The sequence below is a fragment of the Plectrocnemia conspersa genome, unplaced genomic scaffold (assembly GCF_051122295.1).
Source record: "Plectrocnemia conspersa isolate PC_06_02 unplaced genomic scaffold, ASM5112229v1 ptg000012l, whole genome shotgun sequence".
NCBI classification, from domain to species: Eukaryota; Metazoa; Arthropoda; class Insecta; order Trichoptera; family Polycentropodidae; genus Plectrocnemia; species Plectrocnemia conspersa.
Genome location: NW_028277176.1, coordinates 7633354 through 7652313, shown reverse-complemented (window position 1 = coordinate 7652313; position 18960 = coordinate 7633354). Strand labels below are relative to the sequence as shown.

General features: G+C 33.7%; 1 protein-coding gene and 1 long non-coding RNA gene across 8 annotated transcripts in view; one reads left to right on the top strand and one right to left on the bottom strand.

Moving 5' to 3' along the window:
• The window catches only part of sfl (N-deacetylase and N-sulfotransferase sfl), a 313934-nt gene that overhangs the window by 236223 nt on the left and 58751 nt on the right, over window positions 1–18960 (top strand). For 6 of the 7 annotated variants that reach the window (XM_088199104.1, XM_088199102.1, XM_088199103.1 and 3 more), the window contains one exon: window positions 3822–4572. In XM_088199104.1, coding sequence (XP_088055230.1) covers window positions 4331–4572 — 242 coding nt within the window. In that variant the 5' untranslated portion in view covers window positions 3822–4330. Of the gene's footprint in view, window positions 1–3347; window positions 3539–3631; window positions 4573–18960 lie in introns of those variants that run through there. The other variant, XM_088199105.1, reaches the window with a different exon arrangement.
• The window catches only part of LOC148228087 (uncharacterized), a 136713-nt gene that overhangs the window by 113650 nt on the left and 4103 nt on the right, over window positions 1–18960 (bottom strand). The window lies entirely within an intron of this gene.

The following is an 18960-nucleotide window of genomic DNA, read 5'->3' as shown; positions in this document are numbered from 1 at the left end:
CGAAGCTATGTCGTCTCCTTAAATAACGATAATTCGACACCGCGTAAAATACCAGCCGGGGTTCCTCAGGGGAGCATACTTGGGCCGTATCTTTATATAATATATACAAACGATATTCCAATTTTAAAAAACACCAGTCTCTCTATTTACGCGGACGATACGGCCGTTTTAACTAGTTCATATGGTCTTAAACCAATAGCAACAAAACTACAAAAATCTTTGCATAACTTAAATAAACATTTAAAAAAGTGGAAAATAAAAATAAACGATGATAAAACTGAGGCAATCATTTTTACGATGCGCCGGCAACCGTTGCCTCCGCCTTTAAAAACCGAGCAGGGCAAAAACATTGAATGGAAAACGAGTGTTAGGTATCTGGGTCTTCACTTAGATTCTAAATTAAAATATACAAAGCATATAAAAGAAGTACGGTCTAAAGGGCTTGCCGCCATTTCAGCTCTGAGACCCATTTTTAACAGAAAAAGCGCGTTGACGATTAAAAACAAAATTTTATTATATAAACAATTAATACGACCGATATTAACATACGCTTGCCCAGTGTGGAGTAATACGTGTAAAAATAATTTTAATAAGTTACAAGTAATTCAAAATAAAGCTGTAAAAATAATTTATAACACCCCATATTATACTAATTTAAAGAAACTCCACACTCGATATTCTATACCTACAATTAAAAATCACATTATTACTAATACGATAAATTATTACAAAAATATCTCGCGTGAACATAATAATAAATTAATTGCAAAAATTGGTAACTATGACAAAGTCACACTAAATTTCAAGTATAAACACAAAATGCCTAAGCACATAATGCTTTGATAGCAAATCTGTAACCACGACTTCAATAGCCCCAGTTCGTAAGTGTTATTTTTAATTATGTATCTTATATTTTATTTATTTTATTTTCTTTTTCTTATTGTATAAAGGTTTTAGTATTTTCTCCTTAAATTTTACTTATTAAATATTGCATATTGTTGCCTCTATTTTTATTTAAACTATTGTAATTTCGCTTGTAAACATGATAATGGCTAAAAGCCAGAAACATGTAATTTATAACTTGTATAAAACTAAATTATTTTTGAAATAAACATTTATAAAAAAAAAAAAAAAAAAAAAATGAGTACCAGAAAAACTACCCTACACATAATAAAATGTTTTTCTGTCTCTTTGTTAATGACTTGGTTAACGATCGCGGGAGTGGTCATCTGGGCAGTTTTATTTTTAAGGCGTATGCATTTTACATTTATGCGATTTTATTTCTATAACGTCAAGGAGTCATAGAACGAGACAAATCACAGCCGGCAATAATTCAACTCGACACTCAACTCCACCACCTGATATCTGCTTCTACATTTCTTTATAATTATACTAAACAAGTTAGCCATTCCTGGTATATACCACAAGGTATTCAAACTTTTTAGTAGATTTATGAGTTTTATGTTTAACACTATTATTATTGCCAGTGCCAGAAGGAGTTTTTTTAATCATAATAAGTCTGAGTTGCGAAATCTATTTAATAGTTATTTTTCCAGTAAAAAACTTACACACCCAAATATCTAACTTTAAAAACATATATCATATATAATGGTCAGTAAGGTTAGGTAAAATGTTTTTTTTTATATATATATTTATATACTATATGTACATATACATATATATATAATCTGTTCTTAATTTTAAATTCAATTCGTCGTTTTTTAAAGACAAATAAAAATGCACATGTATTGATCTGATGCATAATAACACTTAAAGCTAAAGTTGATTGTCAATCATTTCTACAATACCTACCTATACACTTAAAGCTTTCTCCCTACGGCCATTTGATCTCCCGCTCTCTTTATGGACGCCGTTGTCTAGGAAAAGTCGACGAAACGCGGAAAACTTTCCGTGTGTATGTGTACTTTTCTAAACTGGCTTGTTTTCCCGATACGTGCTTCGGGGGAAAACATCGAAGAGCGGTCTTTGGGATTTATTGGTTCAGAGCGAAGTAGCGGCGGGGGCAATTCACTATTATCTTTATGCGACTGGTAATGATGCTTGCGCTGATAAATCATCCTCGGTTGGTTGTGGTTCGAACTTTTTTTATTGTTTGCTCCTCCTCTTCGGTCAAGTCAGCTATCTACAGACCTTTTCTTTTTCTTTTCGGACCATTAATGAATAGGCACGATATCAATTTTGGCGGCGCGCCTGCATTTGGCATTTCATTGATGGCGTTCTTGTGTTTACGCGAGCGTCTGTATAATGGGCTTATTTTGAGCATCCATTGTAAGCTGAATATTAAATAATGGTATTTCTTCAAATCGTCGAGCCTTCTAATAAATTAATGACGCAGTGTAAAAGTTTTATTTGGTAGAAAATGCGAAAATGAAGAGATGTATTAATTAATATCACACTATAGTAAATTGCTGTTTATATTTAGTAACTGGCATTATATGTTTATATCATATGAAACCACTCTATATTCTTCTATTTGACACAATAGACGATGTATGTATTTTCTGATCTCTTTTTCACAAAAGAGTCTAGATAAAATCAGATATTCTACACATCAATACATTTTATTTATTTTATGATTCGAAAATAACGTAAATATACCTGTGATTAATTCAAGAGCCAGTATTGTTATAATTACATACTTTTATTAAAAGGCAGTTATTTATAAACAGTACACAAATTTAACCTTACTCAACGTCAAAGCTTCAACGAAAAATAAAGTAAAATTTGTCTGAATTTATAAAATGTTTTCTACTTAATGAGTAGTGGCTTTGTTTTTCGCAAGCCTTAAGTGGTAACGGTGTATTCATAAAACGGTCCAGGCAATAACTGTATTTTACTCTGGATCCTAATTCACGTTTATATCGGGGATAAGGAGAGAGTTGTTTGTGAATCGTCTGTTTTGTAGTTTCAAGCCATTAAGATATCTTTTTCAGAAAATAAGATTTACGTATTTAAGGAAAAAAAAATATTTTTTAGGTACTACCGGTATTTTATTTTGTAATACCGGTTGTACCGAAAGTAGATTATTGACCCAATACCGGTATAAGTACTACCGGTATTATAATCCCTACATACAATAAGATTATTATTTTTATTCTGCACTTTTGCTTTCAAGTAATATAGGCATCGTCATATTCGTAGTACTAAGCCATAGAGATATCGTTTTCATCAATGAAAATGTACGCTGGTACTACCGGTATCGAAGGTCGATTTATGCTTCACGACCGGTATTATCGGTATTGCAAACTTTAGTTACTGCAGATAATTAAATGCGTAGTATAGTGCTGACTTCATAATAAACCTTTAATGGAATTATTTTTTTGCAGCGTTTGTGAGATTCTTTATTACCAACCATAGTCAAAAGAGAATCAAGAGATGATATTCAAACCACGAAGAATATCATAGCTGTTCCATCGACAAGCAAATTTATAGCCCAAATTTTTAGCATGCTCAAGAATTTTGTTGATTTTTATTGAAAGAAAAACAATCAACAGTAATGATTACTATTTCATTTCGGGTAAGTTATTAATTGCCATTGATGAAAAGCAACTCCCATTCCTTCGTCGATATAATTAAGCACTGAAATCCATTATTGGCCTTTGTTTTCCAGTGTTTACCTAACTTCTATATGTTCTTATTGAAGATTGACGAAGGGTTAATAGCCAAAGAAATCATATACTTTCAGAGCTTGAAAAATTTTTATTTCACGAACTTTTTGCTAAGGTGTAGCACGTCTAAAAACTTTAAGTGAGTTTGTTGTAAAAAATATAAATTTAATATTCGTTTTTCTGTTGTTTCAGATAATTTCTACTTTACATTTGCATTATGTAAACGTCGAAGACTGCCGTTTCATCACCTGCCACTCAGTAGAATGTAGGATGCTAATGTGAATCCGATTCGTCCGATAAAGGTCGTTATGAAGATATCGACGCGGTCATCCGTCTTCTGTGATGATGTCGTCGGCCAAGCGGTCAGTGCAAGCTGGTGCGCTGTAGTGACGGCCAGCACTACAAGACGCCAACATGGCCACAGCCGCCATATTGCACTCGACGCCTTCTTGCGCGCACCACCGCGGCATGTGGAAGCACGGCAAATGGCGGAGCCGCACTGAGCAATGTTCCAAAACAAACCGAGCGAGAAGCAAGTGCAGATAATGAGATCGAACTAAGACTAATTAAATTTATCGTGTGTAAAAAATAATCAATAAGTGCGAAACTTAGTATATTTCGGCCTAAAAGACTATAAATAAACATACCCCAAATCGTGTACAAATATAAATTATAATAGACATATTATTTTTTTACTAATCATGTCGTCGGATTCAATGTACGGAGGCGTCTCTCAATCGAAGCCCCTGCTCAGCGGGGGCTCGAGAAAGAGGGACGTAGAAGCCGGTATGATAAGGGCATACCAGTCGACCTTTTACCTATGCTGTTGTCCGTGGCTGCTGAAGAAAGTCAACATGCAAAAGTCGGTTGTGTTCTTCATCGGCTTCGTCGCCATCGTGATAATCGTATGCATCTACAACGTGCCATCTTCAACTTTCGCCGGGTAAGTGCCTTTTACTTTTAGAGCTAAAACGTCTACCTTTATCGCGGCAAAGTAGTCTGGAATACTACTGTAATTGGCCCTTAAAACTTCCGTGTTCCGCAAAAAGGCCGCCTTTGAAAGGGTTCAAATGGTACGTGCAGAGACGTCCGCTTGTTTTTATGCGGTTGAATTTAATTTTTCGAGTGTAGCACTACTTAATTTAGCGAGCAACGACTCTTTACTTTACTTATAACCATTTTATCAGAATGTATAATACATATTAATAACGAGGTTCTTATGAAAAGGTGCGTTATATACAGAAAGATCTTGACTTTTGTGGAAGTTGATACCGAAAGTTATTTTTCTATATTGTCAAAATTTACGATAAAGCTTGACTTTGTTATGCGGAGCACTTTCAATATTTATTTCTGTATATTTAATAGTTTGAAACGTTCTCTGGAATCCCAGCGAAGTGAAGTACTGCTTATATTGTAGTTAGAATATACATTTCTTATACATACTACATATATCAACAAGAAGGAGTAAAAATCGTATCTGTATTTTTATTGGCGTGCTTTATTTCAAGGTGCGTTTATATATAATTTACTTTATTCCCAACGTAGTATGTATTAAATTAAGCACTTTGTGTTATTGCTGAAGGGTGGTGTCGACAATCCGTTGATGCTCAACGATTTGACCACTAGAGATTCGTGATTGCATCCCTTATTCTTGACCGTTGCGGCTCATGTAAAGCTTATACGAACCGTCCAGCTTGAGCTCCTTCTTTAGATATCTGCGCTTTTTTTTTTTTTTTAATTTTACAAAACATTTAATGTACATTTTTTAATACAAATATGTGTGATAAATTGTATATATATATTTATTGATTGACAATACACACCCCGCACATAAAAAATAAAACATATAAAAATATTTATTTTAGTGGCAAGACCACAATGCATCCACAAACTGCGAGTACTTGGATGAAAACAAATCAATACTATCCGACAGATATTTTATATGTACATATACGTATAAAATTATTTTAAAAGCTTTCTTCAAATTGTTTAGTAACAAATTCTTCCAGTGTCACATTGCCCTTGTTTTTTTTGTTCGTCAAGCTCCATTAAGTTTCGTTGCTCATTTTATTATTTTAATTTAAATCTAACTGCTTGGTTATATTAACAATAAGACTCTTTACACTATCTTCAAGTTCTGTGATATTTCTATCATAAAAATTATATTATTCAAAAACAAAACTTGAACGCTTTTTCATTTCGCCTTTCGGTCAATCATTATGTTACTAAATTTTATTTGTAAGTAATACTTCTTACAAGTATGTACCTATCTTTGAATCATAAATAGATCCTTACTTATTAATATTAACTTTTATATTGACAAGATATCTGCTACATCTGAGTATGGATACAGATATAGATATTGTGTATCAACAAGCTGACTATGTTATTGATTTAAATCAATTCAAGAGCTCACTGTATTAAAAGTATCACTAGAAAAATGTTAAATTAGTTTACTTCACCCCTAGCAAACGGGAGCCATTACTTAATTATTGTAATGTATATGTGTGTCTTTACCAATTTTATGTTTTCCGCACTAATCGCTAATATGTTTATAGATCATGTCTTTGAATAGTTATTTTCAATTTTAAATACATTACTATTACTCTACTTTCTTGAAATACATACTCCAATGTCGGTGCTTTAACTTGAACTACACATTCGATTGATTCTTGATTCGCACATTACCCGCTCCGCCGGCTCGAATCAGTGCTTATTTTCGCCGTGTACTTTTTTTGTGTTTAACGTTCGAATTTTTATTGTGGCCTCTAACCCACCCTTGCCTTTCAGGGTAGAGAGAGAGAGAGAAAGATTACCGACGGGGATTTCCCATCAAAACGCCGTTATCCTTGCGATCGTTAGCCTTCTTGTTTGTACAAAAAGGTCGCGGGGCCCTCGGAGGCCGCCCATCAAACTCTTCCATGATCCCGTTATCCTTATCATAATGGGGAACGCTTTGAGATATTTTCCTTCCTCGCCATGGAAAAGCTCCGTGGATAGAGTGCTCACTATTTTTTTTAATATTCCCTTCCTTCCCAGATAAGAATACCTTAGATGTTTTTTACGCGTCAACCTGTTTTTACCATATAATTTAAATGTAAAAAAAAATAAACGGTCAGCCATAGAATTATTCTAGGGTCTAGGCAAATCTGCTTATATTGAACCGCAATTTACTAAGCCCCCTTTTATACACATAAAATATAGCTCCTCTCCCTCGCTCGCTATTATTACAGGATATTTTGCATTTTTCTTTAGTCTAATGACCGGTAAGGTCAAAACCAACAGGGACCGCTCTTATATTTCCCTTAATGATTTTGCGTAATCTTATTAAAATATGTGTAATAAATTCTCAATATTTAATTGGGTTTTTATCGTAGATTCTATTTTTATATAATATGAAATTTAAATTACTTTTTTCCGGCAGTTTTAATTAACAACAATACGCTCTGTGCTTAAAACGAAAACAACAGTTTAGGCGATGTTTTATTTGTTGCTTCTTTCTTTCCTTTACTGTTATTACGTATGAACGTCGAAGGGGAAAATTCATAATCGTTTATTTTACTTTTTTTAAGAATTTCCTCGCTGCGTTATATTCGTTTTTATCCTCATTTCGTATATTTTCGCGCAAATTGTCGTAATACAGAGACGCCATAAAACCAAGCCTCACTTGAAACGTCGAAAATTTGCAAAACTGATTGTTATCATTGTAAATTGTATTACCGTTTGTTTTTGCAGGATCCTTTGTTTGAGCTTTATTTTTTTTTATAGGTGTGTGAGTTAATGTTCATTGGCTTTGTGTAAAAGAAAAATATAATTGCTCGAAAACACTGCCCTCGAGGCGTCAATTGAAAATCTTGTAACGTTTAATATTTTATTTGATAAATATTAAGCTACCAATTACAATATATAACTCAGATATATACATACATATAAAGTGTTTCTAATTAAGATACTAAAATAAATTCTAAAACATTTATTATTGATCATGTGTTTGTACTGGTGTTTTATAATTTATCACCCCATATATTTAATATAACTTAAAACCAATGTAAAAATAAATAAGCTGTAAACTACATATAAAAGTTCAATTCAATAAGTTATATTTTGGGTAATAATTAATTTGTGCTCTTTGTATTGCATGTTTCATGATTCAACTCAAAGTATCTTGAATGTTGTGCTTTAAGTCGTGCAGAATTACTGACTTGTTGATTTACACTTTTGAACATACATATATAATTCCAAAGAAAAACGCTAGTCTTCGTCGAATTCGTTGACTAAGCTTTTTCTGGTATTATTTTTTTTAATTCATTTAATATACAATTTAGGTTGAACGCAAAATATTAATTAACAAAAAGTCCAAATAACTAATAATTTTAATATCTAATGGAACGAAATTAATAATATAGTTTATAAAGATGGTTCTGAAATTTAAAACTTGCGGACTTAACTTGCATAAAACGATTTTCATTACACGTTTTTTTTTATATATATTATAATATAAGCAGCTATGTAGAAACACAATTTTTTATTCATTCTTATTACTGCCCGCTCGCCGGAGCTTTTTCTTTGAATCGGTTTTTCTTCCATTCCTTTAGCGAAAGTTTAATACAGAGGAAAGCTAATTTGAAATATTTTATACTTTTATCGCACTATTTTCCTCTCGCGCGCCGCTCTAATCAAAAAATAATAAAATCCAATAATATATACTACGGAAGTTCTTGTGTATATGGTACGATATAATAATAGCATATAATATAAGTGCTCCATTCTTTCTTTAGCTCGTCTCCCCTCTTATTTTGGGTTTATATCTTTACGAAGGGATCGCGCAATGATGACTCGGCGCTTGCAGCATTTTCTCCTTCCTGTACCGAATCGTGGATATTTTTTTTGGCGAAATTTATGCAAATTGTTATTTTTTCTGCGCGCTCGTAAACTGCACACCTAAGGACGTCTCGACTCAGAAACTCGCTCTCCATTCTTGGACCAATTTGCCTCTCGTATTTTGCAACGTTCGGTTTATTATATTTTTAACACCTTATTCTGTTTTTCTTACGCGATTAGGACTAGAGAGGAGCGTGACATGAGTTGCAAAAATATAAAATATAAAATTACTTTTCCAGGATTGAGGTTAGCTGTAATAAAATCGTGTTGGTTTCTATATTTAAAATCATACAAAGGGAATAACTTTTTAATTAAATTATTAAAGTTTAATTTAATACACCTCCACATTATATGAACCTTTGTTAATGAGAAACAAGTTTATAAACACGGTTGTTTTTCACAAAAATATACCAACCACCTATTTATTTTGAAATTATGTATTTATTATGTATCTAGCGCCATAAACGGTAATAGCCGGTTCAAGAATTTTCGCATCATTTACACGTTTCAGTTACAAAGAGTATATGTAACCCTAATAGATAAATAGTAGACAATAATTCGATTTTTAAATCTAGGTCGAACTGTCTATATCGACTTTCAAAAAGCATTTGACAATAAGCTACTTCTTTTAACATTAAACAAGTTCGGTTTTTCGAACGGTCTGGTTAGTTTTTTTTTTGATATGTCAGTATATAAGCTATGGCAATCGTCGCTCCGATGAGTATTACACTCATCCTAGAGTACCACAGGGATTCAATCTGAGTCCTCCGCTCTTTTTGTTCTTTATCAACTACATACATGCTGCTGTCAGATGCATCAACTGAAACATGCCTATTTACAATTGAAAAGATTAACGCACATCATAACCATACAAAATGACTAGTTCGACAAATTGTTATAACCGTCAAAATATTGTTTTATTTTTTGTTTAAAATGCAACACCGTGGGAGACCACCTAATGGCTTAAAATATGCGCTATAAATCATTTATAATTGAATATTTTTTGCCTTGAGAATAGAATAGCGTAGTTCGTAATGTCTCAGACTAGGTTGCGGGCTCGTGCCCTGGCAGCAGCATTCTAATTTTTATTTATAAAAAATGCGCTATTATTTAAAATAAAATCTGTCCCAGCTGCAGTGACATCTATTTATTATAAATTGCATAGCACATGATAATTTATAATTAATAATATAGATATCACCGACTCTCAGACTTTTAATCTGTTGGTTAATACTTGTCTGATTGATTTACTCAGTTGATACAGATTCTCCCGTTGTCTGTCCGGTTACTACGAAAGATTTAATCAAAATAAAATAAAATAACCGCACGTTTCCAATCTACCTTATCGGCCGAATGCAATTTATTTCAAATAAATTCGCCACCCTTTTATATTGGACGTCCCGTCGAATAAGGGCGGACCACAAAATCCACCATGGAGAAGCCACAAATATAAATACAGGTACCCTGATAACTAGGAATTATATATATCCCCTTCGACACTTCGTCTGACACATACTTGAACATCCACATTAGAGTTCAAAGCACCCGATCCTAGAAACCGACGTTTCTCTCTTCTCATCCACTAGTCCAGTTTGACGTCCGGAATTCAGAGCAATCCACTTCGAAAACGCCTGCAACAATATACTGTCATGGGCGCTCACATCCCGAGAAGAACTCCTCCAACTGAGCAACTTCCGCTGCACACTCGCTGTCACGCTACCTATTAGACCTCTGAGAACCTCCCACGGAAATCATCCCTGCGCCAGCTTCTCCACCACCGCTCGGAGAAAACACCTCGCCATTTGTCATATGTCGCAATTGTAACATAATATAATAAAACTCTAACAAGATTCCACTAAGCATCTCACTGGCTGCGAACCCCCTAGGGTTCTCAAACCAAATATAGTTTACACAATGCATTACTATTTATATATCTAAGTCCAGCTCAAAATTTTATAATTTATTTAATAATTAAACATGTATTTCATTGTATTCTTAAAAGCGGTGTTTCTCAAAACTTTACAATTCTCACTCTTCATGAAAATATTCAAACATTATTAGTACCACAATAATGTTTATTTTGCTTGTGCATTATAATGAAATTTTGTGATAGTATATTGTTTGTTTTATCTTAGTAATATCATAATAAAGAAGGTCGACTCTTCTTATCTATTGGTCGTTTTTATGTACACATATATACAGTATTAAGGCTACCTTCTTTAGCTTACACTTCATTGCGATCGATACCAGAAAATTACGAGTTCTAAGCACGAGATTATGAGCTATGCTCGAAAATACGAACGTAAGCGCGAGATTATGAATACTCTTATCTATCAGAAACTAACTACTTAGTAATTATTATAATTGTTTTGCCCGCTGCAGATTTCATAGCAGACAAAGCGCAGAATTTCGCAAAGAAAAATATAACATAAAAACGAAATCAAAGATTTTAATGCCCGTGCTTTCAATGAAAACCGCTTCATAAATTGTATTACAACTAAAACTGTAATCTAATTATTAAAATTAATAGAGAAACGATAGAAATGTAAATATAAAAAAATAGCAATAAATAAAAGAGATGACGCAAAAACATTTTCAAATACTTACTTACCTTGAATCCAATTTCACTCGAAAACTCACACAAACACATATTTTAAAAGTTATTGCATTGTTCCCTTAGTAACCAACGAAAAAAACAATTGAAAAATAACAAGTCACACGATCAAGTCGAAGACGACGCAGCTATAAAATCTGCGGCGGCTGAAATAAGATCGAGAATTCGCCCATGATCATGATCCCAACATCGGAGGTCGAAAGGTAAATTTTACGAATCACACGTGCTACTTTTTTACGCGTTTGCGAATAAGTATAATTTTGTGTTGTGTTAATTTTTAACGATTTTGTTATTTTCCATAATAAATCGTTAGCTGAATTTAGTTTCTTAAGTTCGCGTATTTTTTATTTATTTATTTAATGCGAATATATAAGGTCTATTTTTTATAATTTTTGCCATCGATATATTGTTTTATTTTTTAATTTAATGTATTTAATTATCAATGTGATTAGTTCAATTATTTTAGATTAGTTTTTCGTCGGAACGAGATATTTTTGCGATATCACTGAAGCTTAAAAATAATTTAATTAATGGTATATCCTGTTTGTTTGGTCCATACTAAATTTATGCATACATACATATGTATGTGTTATGTAGAAATTATAAAATAGCTTAATTTATATTGATGTAAAATCTATATATTTTTAAGGTTTGGTAACCCTAAGGGGTTTGACTTCGCAGCCAGTAAGACGCAGGTGGAAATTAGTGAGAATTTTATTATATTATATTACATATTGCGATAGATTATGATGGGCGAGATTTTTTCTCCAATCAGTAGTGGAGATGCTGGCGGATGGATGATGTCTTGTAAGTGGCGTGGCAGCAGCAGTATCTCTGCTACGATGCTCGTTTGGTGGAGTTCCTCTCATGATGTAAGCACCCATGACAGTATGATGTCCGCGGGCGGACATGCGTCTGCTAGGCGTTTTGAATCTGCCAGTCTCTTCGAGTGTCTGCCTAGTGACTGCCTTCTCCTCATTGGAGTCCAGACTATAGTATTCAGGCTGTAAAGCTTGCTGACCAATCACAATCATGCAGCGATCATCTAGTCAATAGTTGTACTCGCTTCTTAGAACCACGAAATAAGTATACGCCTTTAGAAAGTGACATTTGCTTGATGGATATCTCCGAGGTTGAATTATGTAACGGGAATATTGTAGCCTTACGGTATAATTTGTCTTCTGGTGATATATACCGTAACCGTTTCGTAACAAAGAAATATTCACTCAATGCACCGGAGAATCCTTGCGTGTTATTTATGGGGGATCCCTTTAGTTCTATTCGTAACGAGGGCTTTGTCTAATTTAACCTTATTGATGAATGATTATTTTTGGTCACATATTTTAACATGAGTTTCAATAATAAGATCCCTCACAAACGTGGGCATCAGTTTGGTCATTAACCTTCACATTGATTTTATAAAGTACAACAAAATGTCACAATTGCTTGAAATAATAATAATACTTTTTGTACTAATATTATTGATTTTTTTGAGAACTTTTGGTTATTTTATGGTATTGTTATTATGTAGTATATATTATACTTACCGTTGACTTTTCAACTGATTCGGATGATACTGGTATGTTAATAATCTAATATTTGCATTAAAGAGAGCTATAGGGGAAACCTTTACTCTTTTACTATCTCACTTGTATCGCAGTTGGAATTCTTGAATGGCGTTAGTTGTTAATTCGGTCTAGAGGTGGGGTTTGTGAGATGGGAGGGGTGGGGATGGAAGTAAGTTTTGACTGCCGAGGGCCAAGTGGCAGGTATTCTTCGCTCGTAAAAGTCTCATTCTGCGTTCCGAAACCGCCGTTTAATCCCATCGGCAACCTCGTCGTAAGTAGTCCGCAAATTTTCGGCCGCAGACGGGATATTCTGAGGTCTCCGAAGGGCGTTTGTCTGAATGAATAAGAAATGGGGATTTTGTCCCGGGACTTACTTAGCTGCGGTTCTACTGCCCGCTTTTGACGCAATTTATGTACACGTTCAACTTTTATCCCAACCCTTTGCTCGAGTCTACGAATAATAATACGGCGTTGTTATCATTATTGTAATCATTATTTGTTACCGTGGAAAAGTTTCATGTTATATTATATGGTGCCAGTTTTTTTTAATTTATCTCAATGCGAGCCGCTCTCTTTTGGGACCGTGCTCTTTTAACTGAATAAACTTTGGATATTAATTCAGCGTTTGCGCTGAAAATTATTTTATATAATCTTATTATGGCGCCGCAGGACATTCAATATTTTTCTTTGTTCCAAATTCGTTCGAGGGTGAAACAGATAATTTCATTAACAGGCAAACCTTTAAACTTCACCCCTATATAAATAGTATGTATCGATAACGTGCATTGTGCGCCATCTATTATATACAGCACGGTTGAGAGATTATGCTACGTAACGCCGCCGTTGATCTGCTTTTCGGATCTGACGGGATTTCTTTTGTGGCCGGATGTATAGAGAAGCTGCTGCCCTAATTGCGAAACATTTTCTCGGTACAATAGCAAGCACTCGTCCGACATTATTAATTCGTTAACTGCTAACAACGACGCTCGCTCCATTTACCAACTGCAACTTAAGCTGCATTTGATGACCCTAATCTTGCACTCGAACTTGAATACCCATTTGGCTGCCTTGCTACTGCATCTGCTAATTATAAAATCAAATTTTGATTTCAAACATGGACAGTTATAATTTTTTTAAGAATAAAAATAAATTATTCATTTAATTTATATACAATAAAAGAGTCGATTTCCTTGCGAAAAGTTTGCTCTGCCTCGCGGACTCGGTTATTGTTTATAAATTTAAGAAAACATTTTTTTCATAATGGACCCGGAAACGTTGATCGTTGCGGACGATAAAATTTCTATTCTCGGAATGTTTTAATTGGATTTTATTAAGTTGACGAGGGTTGCGTATAAAGCCGTTATTGTGAAATAAAGGCGCCGCGCTTTTGACGCTGGGAGAAAGTTATTAAACATAACAATGCAGAAAGATGGTCTAATTGAAAGTCGTTGCGACTTTTTATAATTTTCTGCGTACATACATTACATGTACGATACATACACCCAAATTAAAAATAATCAATGTTAAATTAACAATAATTTTTTACCAATATATGTACATCATATTTTACATCTAGTAATGATTTGCTGATTTTTTCATATTAAAGGTTTCTCTGATATGCTTTTCTATATTATTTTTAAGATATAAAAATAACTATTTTAATGACATATTTACGCAGTTTAATGTGTCTTTAATATAAAGTCTAAATTATGAATCTAACAATTTTGTGAACACGGTATTCAATGTGTTAATGTAATACTACTGTTGCAACATGACAAGTCCCTAATCAATGCATTACAATAGGGGAAATAATTAACATATACGAGTAGGCGTTGTGACAATACTAGACTAAAACTAAATATAGGAATCGGTGATATATATTTTAATATTTGCAACTATAATATTACTATAGCTTTCAAGTACCATATGTCATCATGCAGACGATCATATGGGTTGATTTAAAATCTGCTTTTAACCCATGACTGAATTTATCAGTATAAAACCATACAGATTACGCTATATCAGCCTTTGCTTATCAGAATTTATTCAAATACGTTTAGATATTACAAATATGATAAAAAGATGTGCAAAATCGCACGAGTGTATTGCTAAGAAAATGCGTGATGCCTCTAACTACTTAAATGTTTATTTACATAAACATTTTCACAATAATTTAATGAATCAAATATAGATGCTTCTTTAATTTTTTTATAGTTTGAAATGTGAGTTGAAAATTCTTATGTGAAATTAATGTTCATCAGCAAAATATCTTGTAATATTTTTTCAACTAAATATTACCATTTTTTCGCAGTGAGAACACCGCACAGCTTATTTATCTCTCAGATTTATTTTTAAAAAAATAACGTAAAATGCGATTTGTTCAGGTAAATTACATTAAGTGGAATTTATTTATCTACACATTTTTTAAATACTGGTTTATCCCTGACGCACGTATGACAAATTTCATAATTGTCTAAAATGTGTGATAATCCAATGAAATTATCAGGAAGAAATTTGTCACTCATGATTTGAAGCCTTGAAAGTTGTGTATTAGTATTTCACAATTTTAGGGAATCCGCACTTGATAATTCTATACGTGCAAAAGTCAAAATCAAAATAGGGTAGAGTATAACATTTTTGTAAGACTCCGCAGCCCTCACGGTAAAAAATAAGTAAAGGGGTGTTTTAAGGTGTTTTAAAAATATATAGACATTGTATCTGTACTTTCTAAAAGAGTTCATATACGTATATCATAGCGTTTTACATTTTTAATTACAGCCAAACATTGCGGGGTTAAAATAACATTTAAATCCTATTACCGCAAAGAAATTATTTTATTTTTCCTAAGCGCCACGGAGAGATTTCGCGTTCACCCTGTGTGCGCATTAAAAACAAATCCGACCGGAAGATGGTAACATAATGATTATTAGATTAGGCAACACGTTTTGGCCGAAATTTTTCGCAATTGCTTGTGCTAAATCATTCACTCGCGCGCGGAGAACGTGCGCCCAATTTCGCAGCGCGTTTAATGAAATCGTCCCGTTATTTAATTAAGGCACTGGCAGACTACAGCGGTGTAGTCCTACTACACAGTGGTCCCGGTTGCACGCGGTAAAACGGGCATAAATCAAAATTAAACCGTGCTTAGGCAATTATTGTATGGGGATTTGCGTCAGGGTCCCGCAGCGTGTTTTCGTTTTTAACTCTCAGAATTCGTGCGCGGTTCATATAAGTCAGGGGTTTACAGACTGCGTGCGCGTCTGACAATCGTTAAAATAAAATAATAATAAAAAAATACTTTTTTACATGTAAATTGTCATTTATATGTTATTGGTCATTTTAACTTAAAAAGTATTTATTTTAACGATCTGGCCACCTGAGACTCCCGAACACGATCATCGCAGCAAGAGGGACTGCCTCCAGACATTGTCGCTTATCCACCACCGCTCGGAGAATAACGAACTCGGGCAAAATAGGTTGTCGCAACATATGTAAATATAATCTACTAAAATTCTTACTAGTTTCCACTTGCGTCTTACTGGCTGCGAAGTCACACCCCTTAGGGTTACTAAACATTATTAAAGAGGTGTGACTTTTTAGACAAACATTCGTCGGGAAAGCTAATAATCGCGTATTTTATGAACATATAAATTACTACATGTAGATGCCGCTCTCAGGCGGTTTCAAATAATGTAGTTTTTCACTGATACTTGGCTCTTAAAATAATCAAGGGTTCAGGCGAATTAAATCCTAATCTTAAGCAACGGTTAGGAATAACATCATTGGTGAAAAAATCTTTTTTTTTTTCGTGAATTTATTTAAAAAATCGTGAATTTTCCTTGTGTATGACATAATGTTATACGTACACGTTTTATATAAATAGTAAGCATAAGCATTATTTTGACAGCTCCGTTGTCGTGATATACTTGAGCTCCACTTACCCTCACTTCTGTAAGAGATAACCGCTTTGTAGTCTTTGAGTCGTCCATACGGGATTAATGTCCGGTCCATCTGAGGCTGCGCCCAATTTTTTTCCCAGCACAATACTTTTTCAAGTTTATATGCCTTTCTAAAAAATAGTGTATACAAAAGGCAAGACCAATTATACCATTCACCTTAATTTGTTCTTAATTGTGTTTGTGTAATTGTGTGCGTATAATATGCGTTTAAGCGCTTTTATGTGTACATTGCTAATATTGCTACGAGTTAATTTAGTTCTGTTCAATTATAAGTCAGACGTTTATAACCGCGGGGGGCGAGTTTGTATCACCGACACCCATGCGAAAGCGTCGCCTTCTCTACTAGTGTTTCTCAAAGTGCGGCGCGTCCTACAAAACTTCCACCAGGTATACGTAATGCGCGTTCGAAACTTACGGCCAAGTTTCGTGGAAAATAGGATCTGGATGTATGTGTGTGTGTCACGTGTTTATGCGGAATACGAAACGAGGGGACGATATATCCACGACGATCTGTAGCATTGTCGTCTTCCTGCGTAAATTGTTTTATTATTCCGCTTCCTTCCGACTGCGGGGAACTTTATACCAGACTATTTGCATTTCCAGGCCGGCGTAATGTATGAGTTCGCGGGTCCTCCTATTTGTGGCCTATGCCTCAGTATCGCATATATCTGTAACCGTATACACTTGAGCTTTCCTTATAGGCGCCGTTAACAAATTTGGCCAATGACAAATGATATACAAATTAGGTGCTTTTCTATTGAATAAAAATTTTTGGAATTAAGCCAGATTTTTCACGACTATCTACATACAAGAAATATATGGAAAATATAATTATATTTTTTTTTAATCTAATCACTATCGACTTCAATACATTTTATCGTCACTAGTAATCATTTGATATTTTTATTTTAAATCAGAGAATCATTTAATATTCCAGCAATTTTTAATTTAATTAAGCAACAATTAAATAATATTTATTTTGAACTAAACTTTCGTTGTTAAATCATGGAATCATACAACACTTGCTTGGTTAACGACCCTAGGTTCGTTAAATTAAATTGTTATGAAAGTGTCGTTAAACTTTTTTATAGGTAATTAATATACTAGGGCCTTCATAAAAACATAATAAATTACGTCACGAATCCATAAAATTTTATTCGTGCATTTTAAATAAAATTTCAATAAATAAATTATCTGCGTTTTTACTAGCTCTGTATTTGCATTAATTATAAATAAATATAAAAACCGTGTATTAAAACAAACGTAGAGTACTCAAATGAATTAAAAATTCAGTCATTCAAAAGCGAGGGTATGAAGTTTTGTTTGTGAAAATATTTCAAGAACCATCATGCATCATATTCATCATACACACTGATACGTCACCATACAAAGGATCCCCTACAAGTTGTCATTCGTTTGAACCCCTCAATGTAGTTTCAAGTAGATGTCGCTATGTACATACAACATACATATATAATCATTTTTAACTTCATAGCATGTAAAATGAAAAATATATCACAGTGTTTGACGATTAGTTAGTAGTACCTTCATCACCTTTGCACGATCTTTAATAAAGTCTTATTACGGTCGCCATAATTCGTTTGATTGATATTATGTTCAGAGATTAAAGTATAGTATTCAAGTTTTATCAGTCGCGTTTAATCGTATCTAATATTAATATAATATATGCAATCTGTAGAGAGAATAAGTGTCAAATTTTCTGATCAAATCTCAACAGTCCTTAAATAAGTTAACTAGTGTACAAACTATCTTTAAACCCATTAGACTGTTTTTAAATTGATTGAATCAACGGTACATTTCCATTCAGAAGACTCGCCATAAACGCTATTTTTAATTATATTTAGAAAACGACTGGGGCACACTAAATTATCAATATAAATTTTATTATTAAGCATTTTATAAAAAAAATAACTATCTGGCACATTTCTCATTACAAATTAAAAACCGCTTTTATATAATATTATTTCTAAAAGTGTGTTTTTTTACGGTAGTATCCTCTGTCCTCTCGCAACAGCAGCTGTGTCATTATTGTTATTTTTTCGCTAATCGCTCTTGCCATTTAACCGTGATTAAAAGTACGCGGAAGCCCCTCCATTGGTTGTTGGTTTGGCTAAGGTGGGATTGCGAAAAAAAAATTTGCATGTATTTATAGCATAATACACGTAACAGTAGCAGGCAGGAAACGGGACCCGCGAGGGAGGACCATTAGCCCCATTCGCCATTTTGCTTCGCTTCCTGCGTTCGGTCTATAGCGGCGAAATGGAGTGGAAACTTGAACGCGTCGGTTT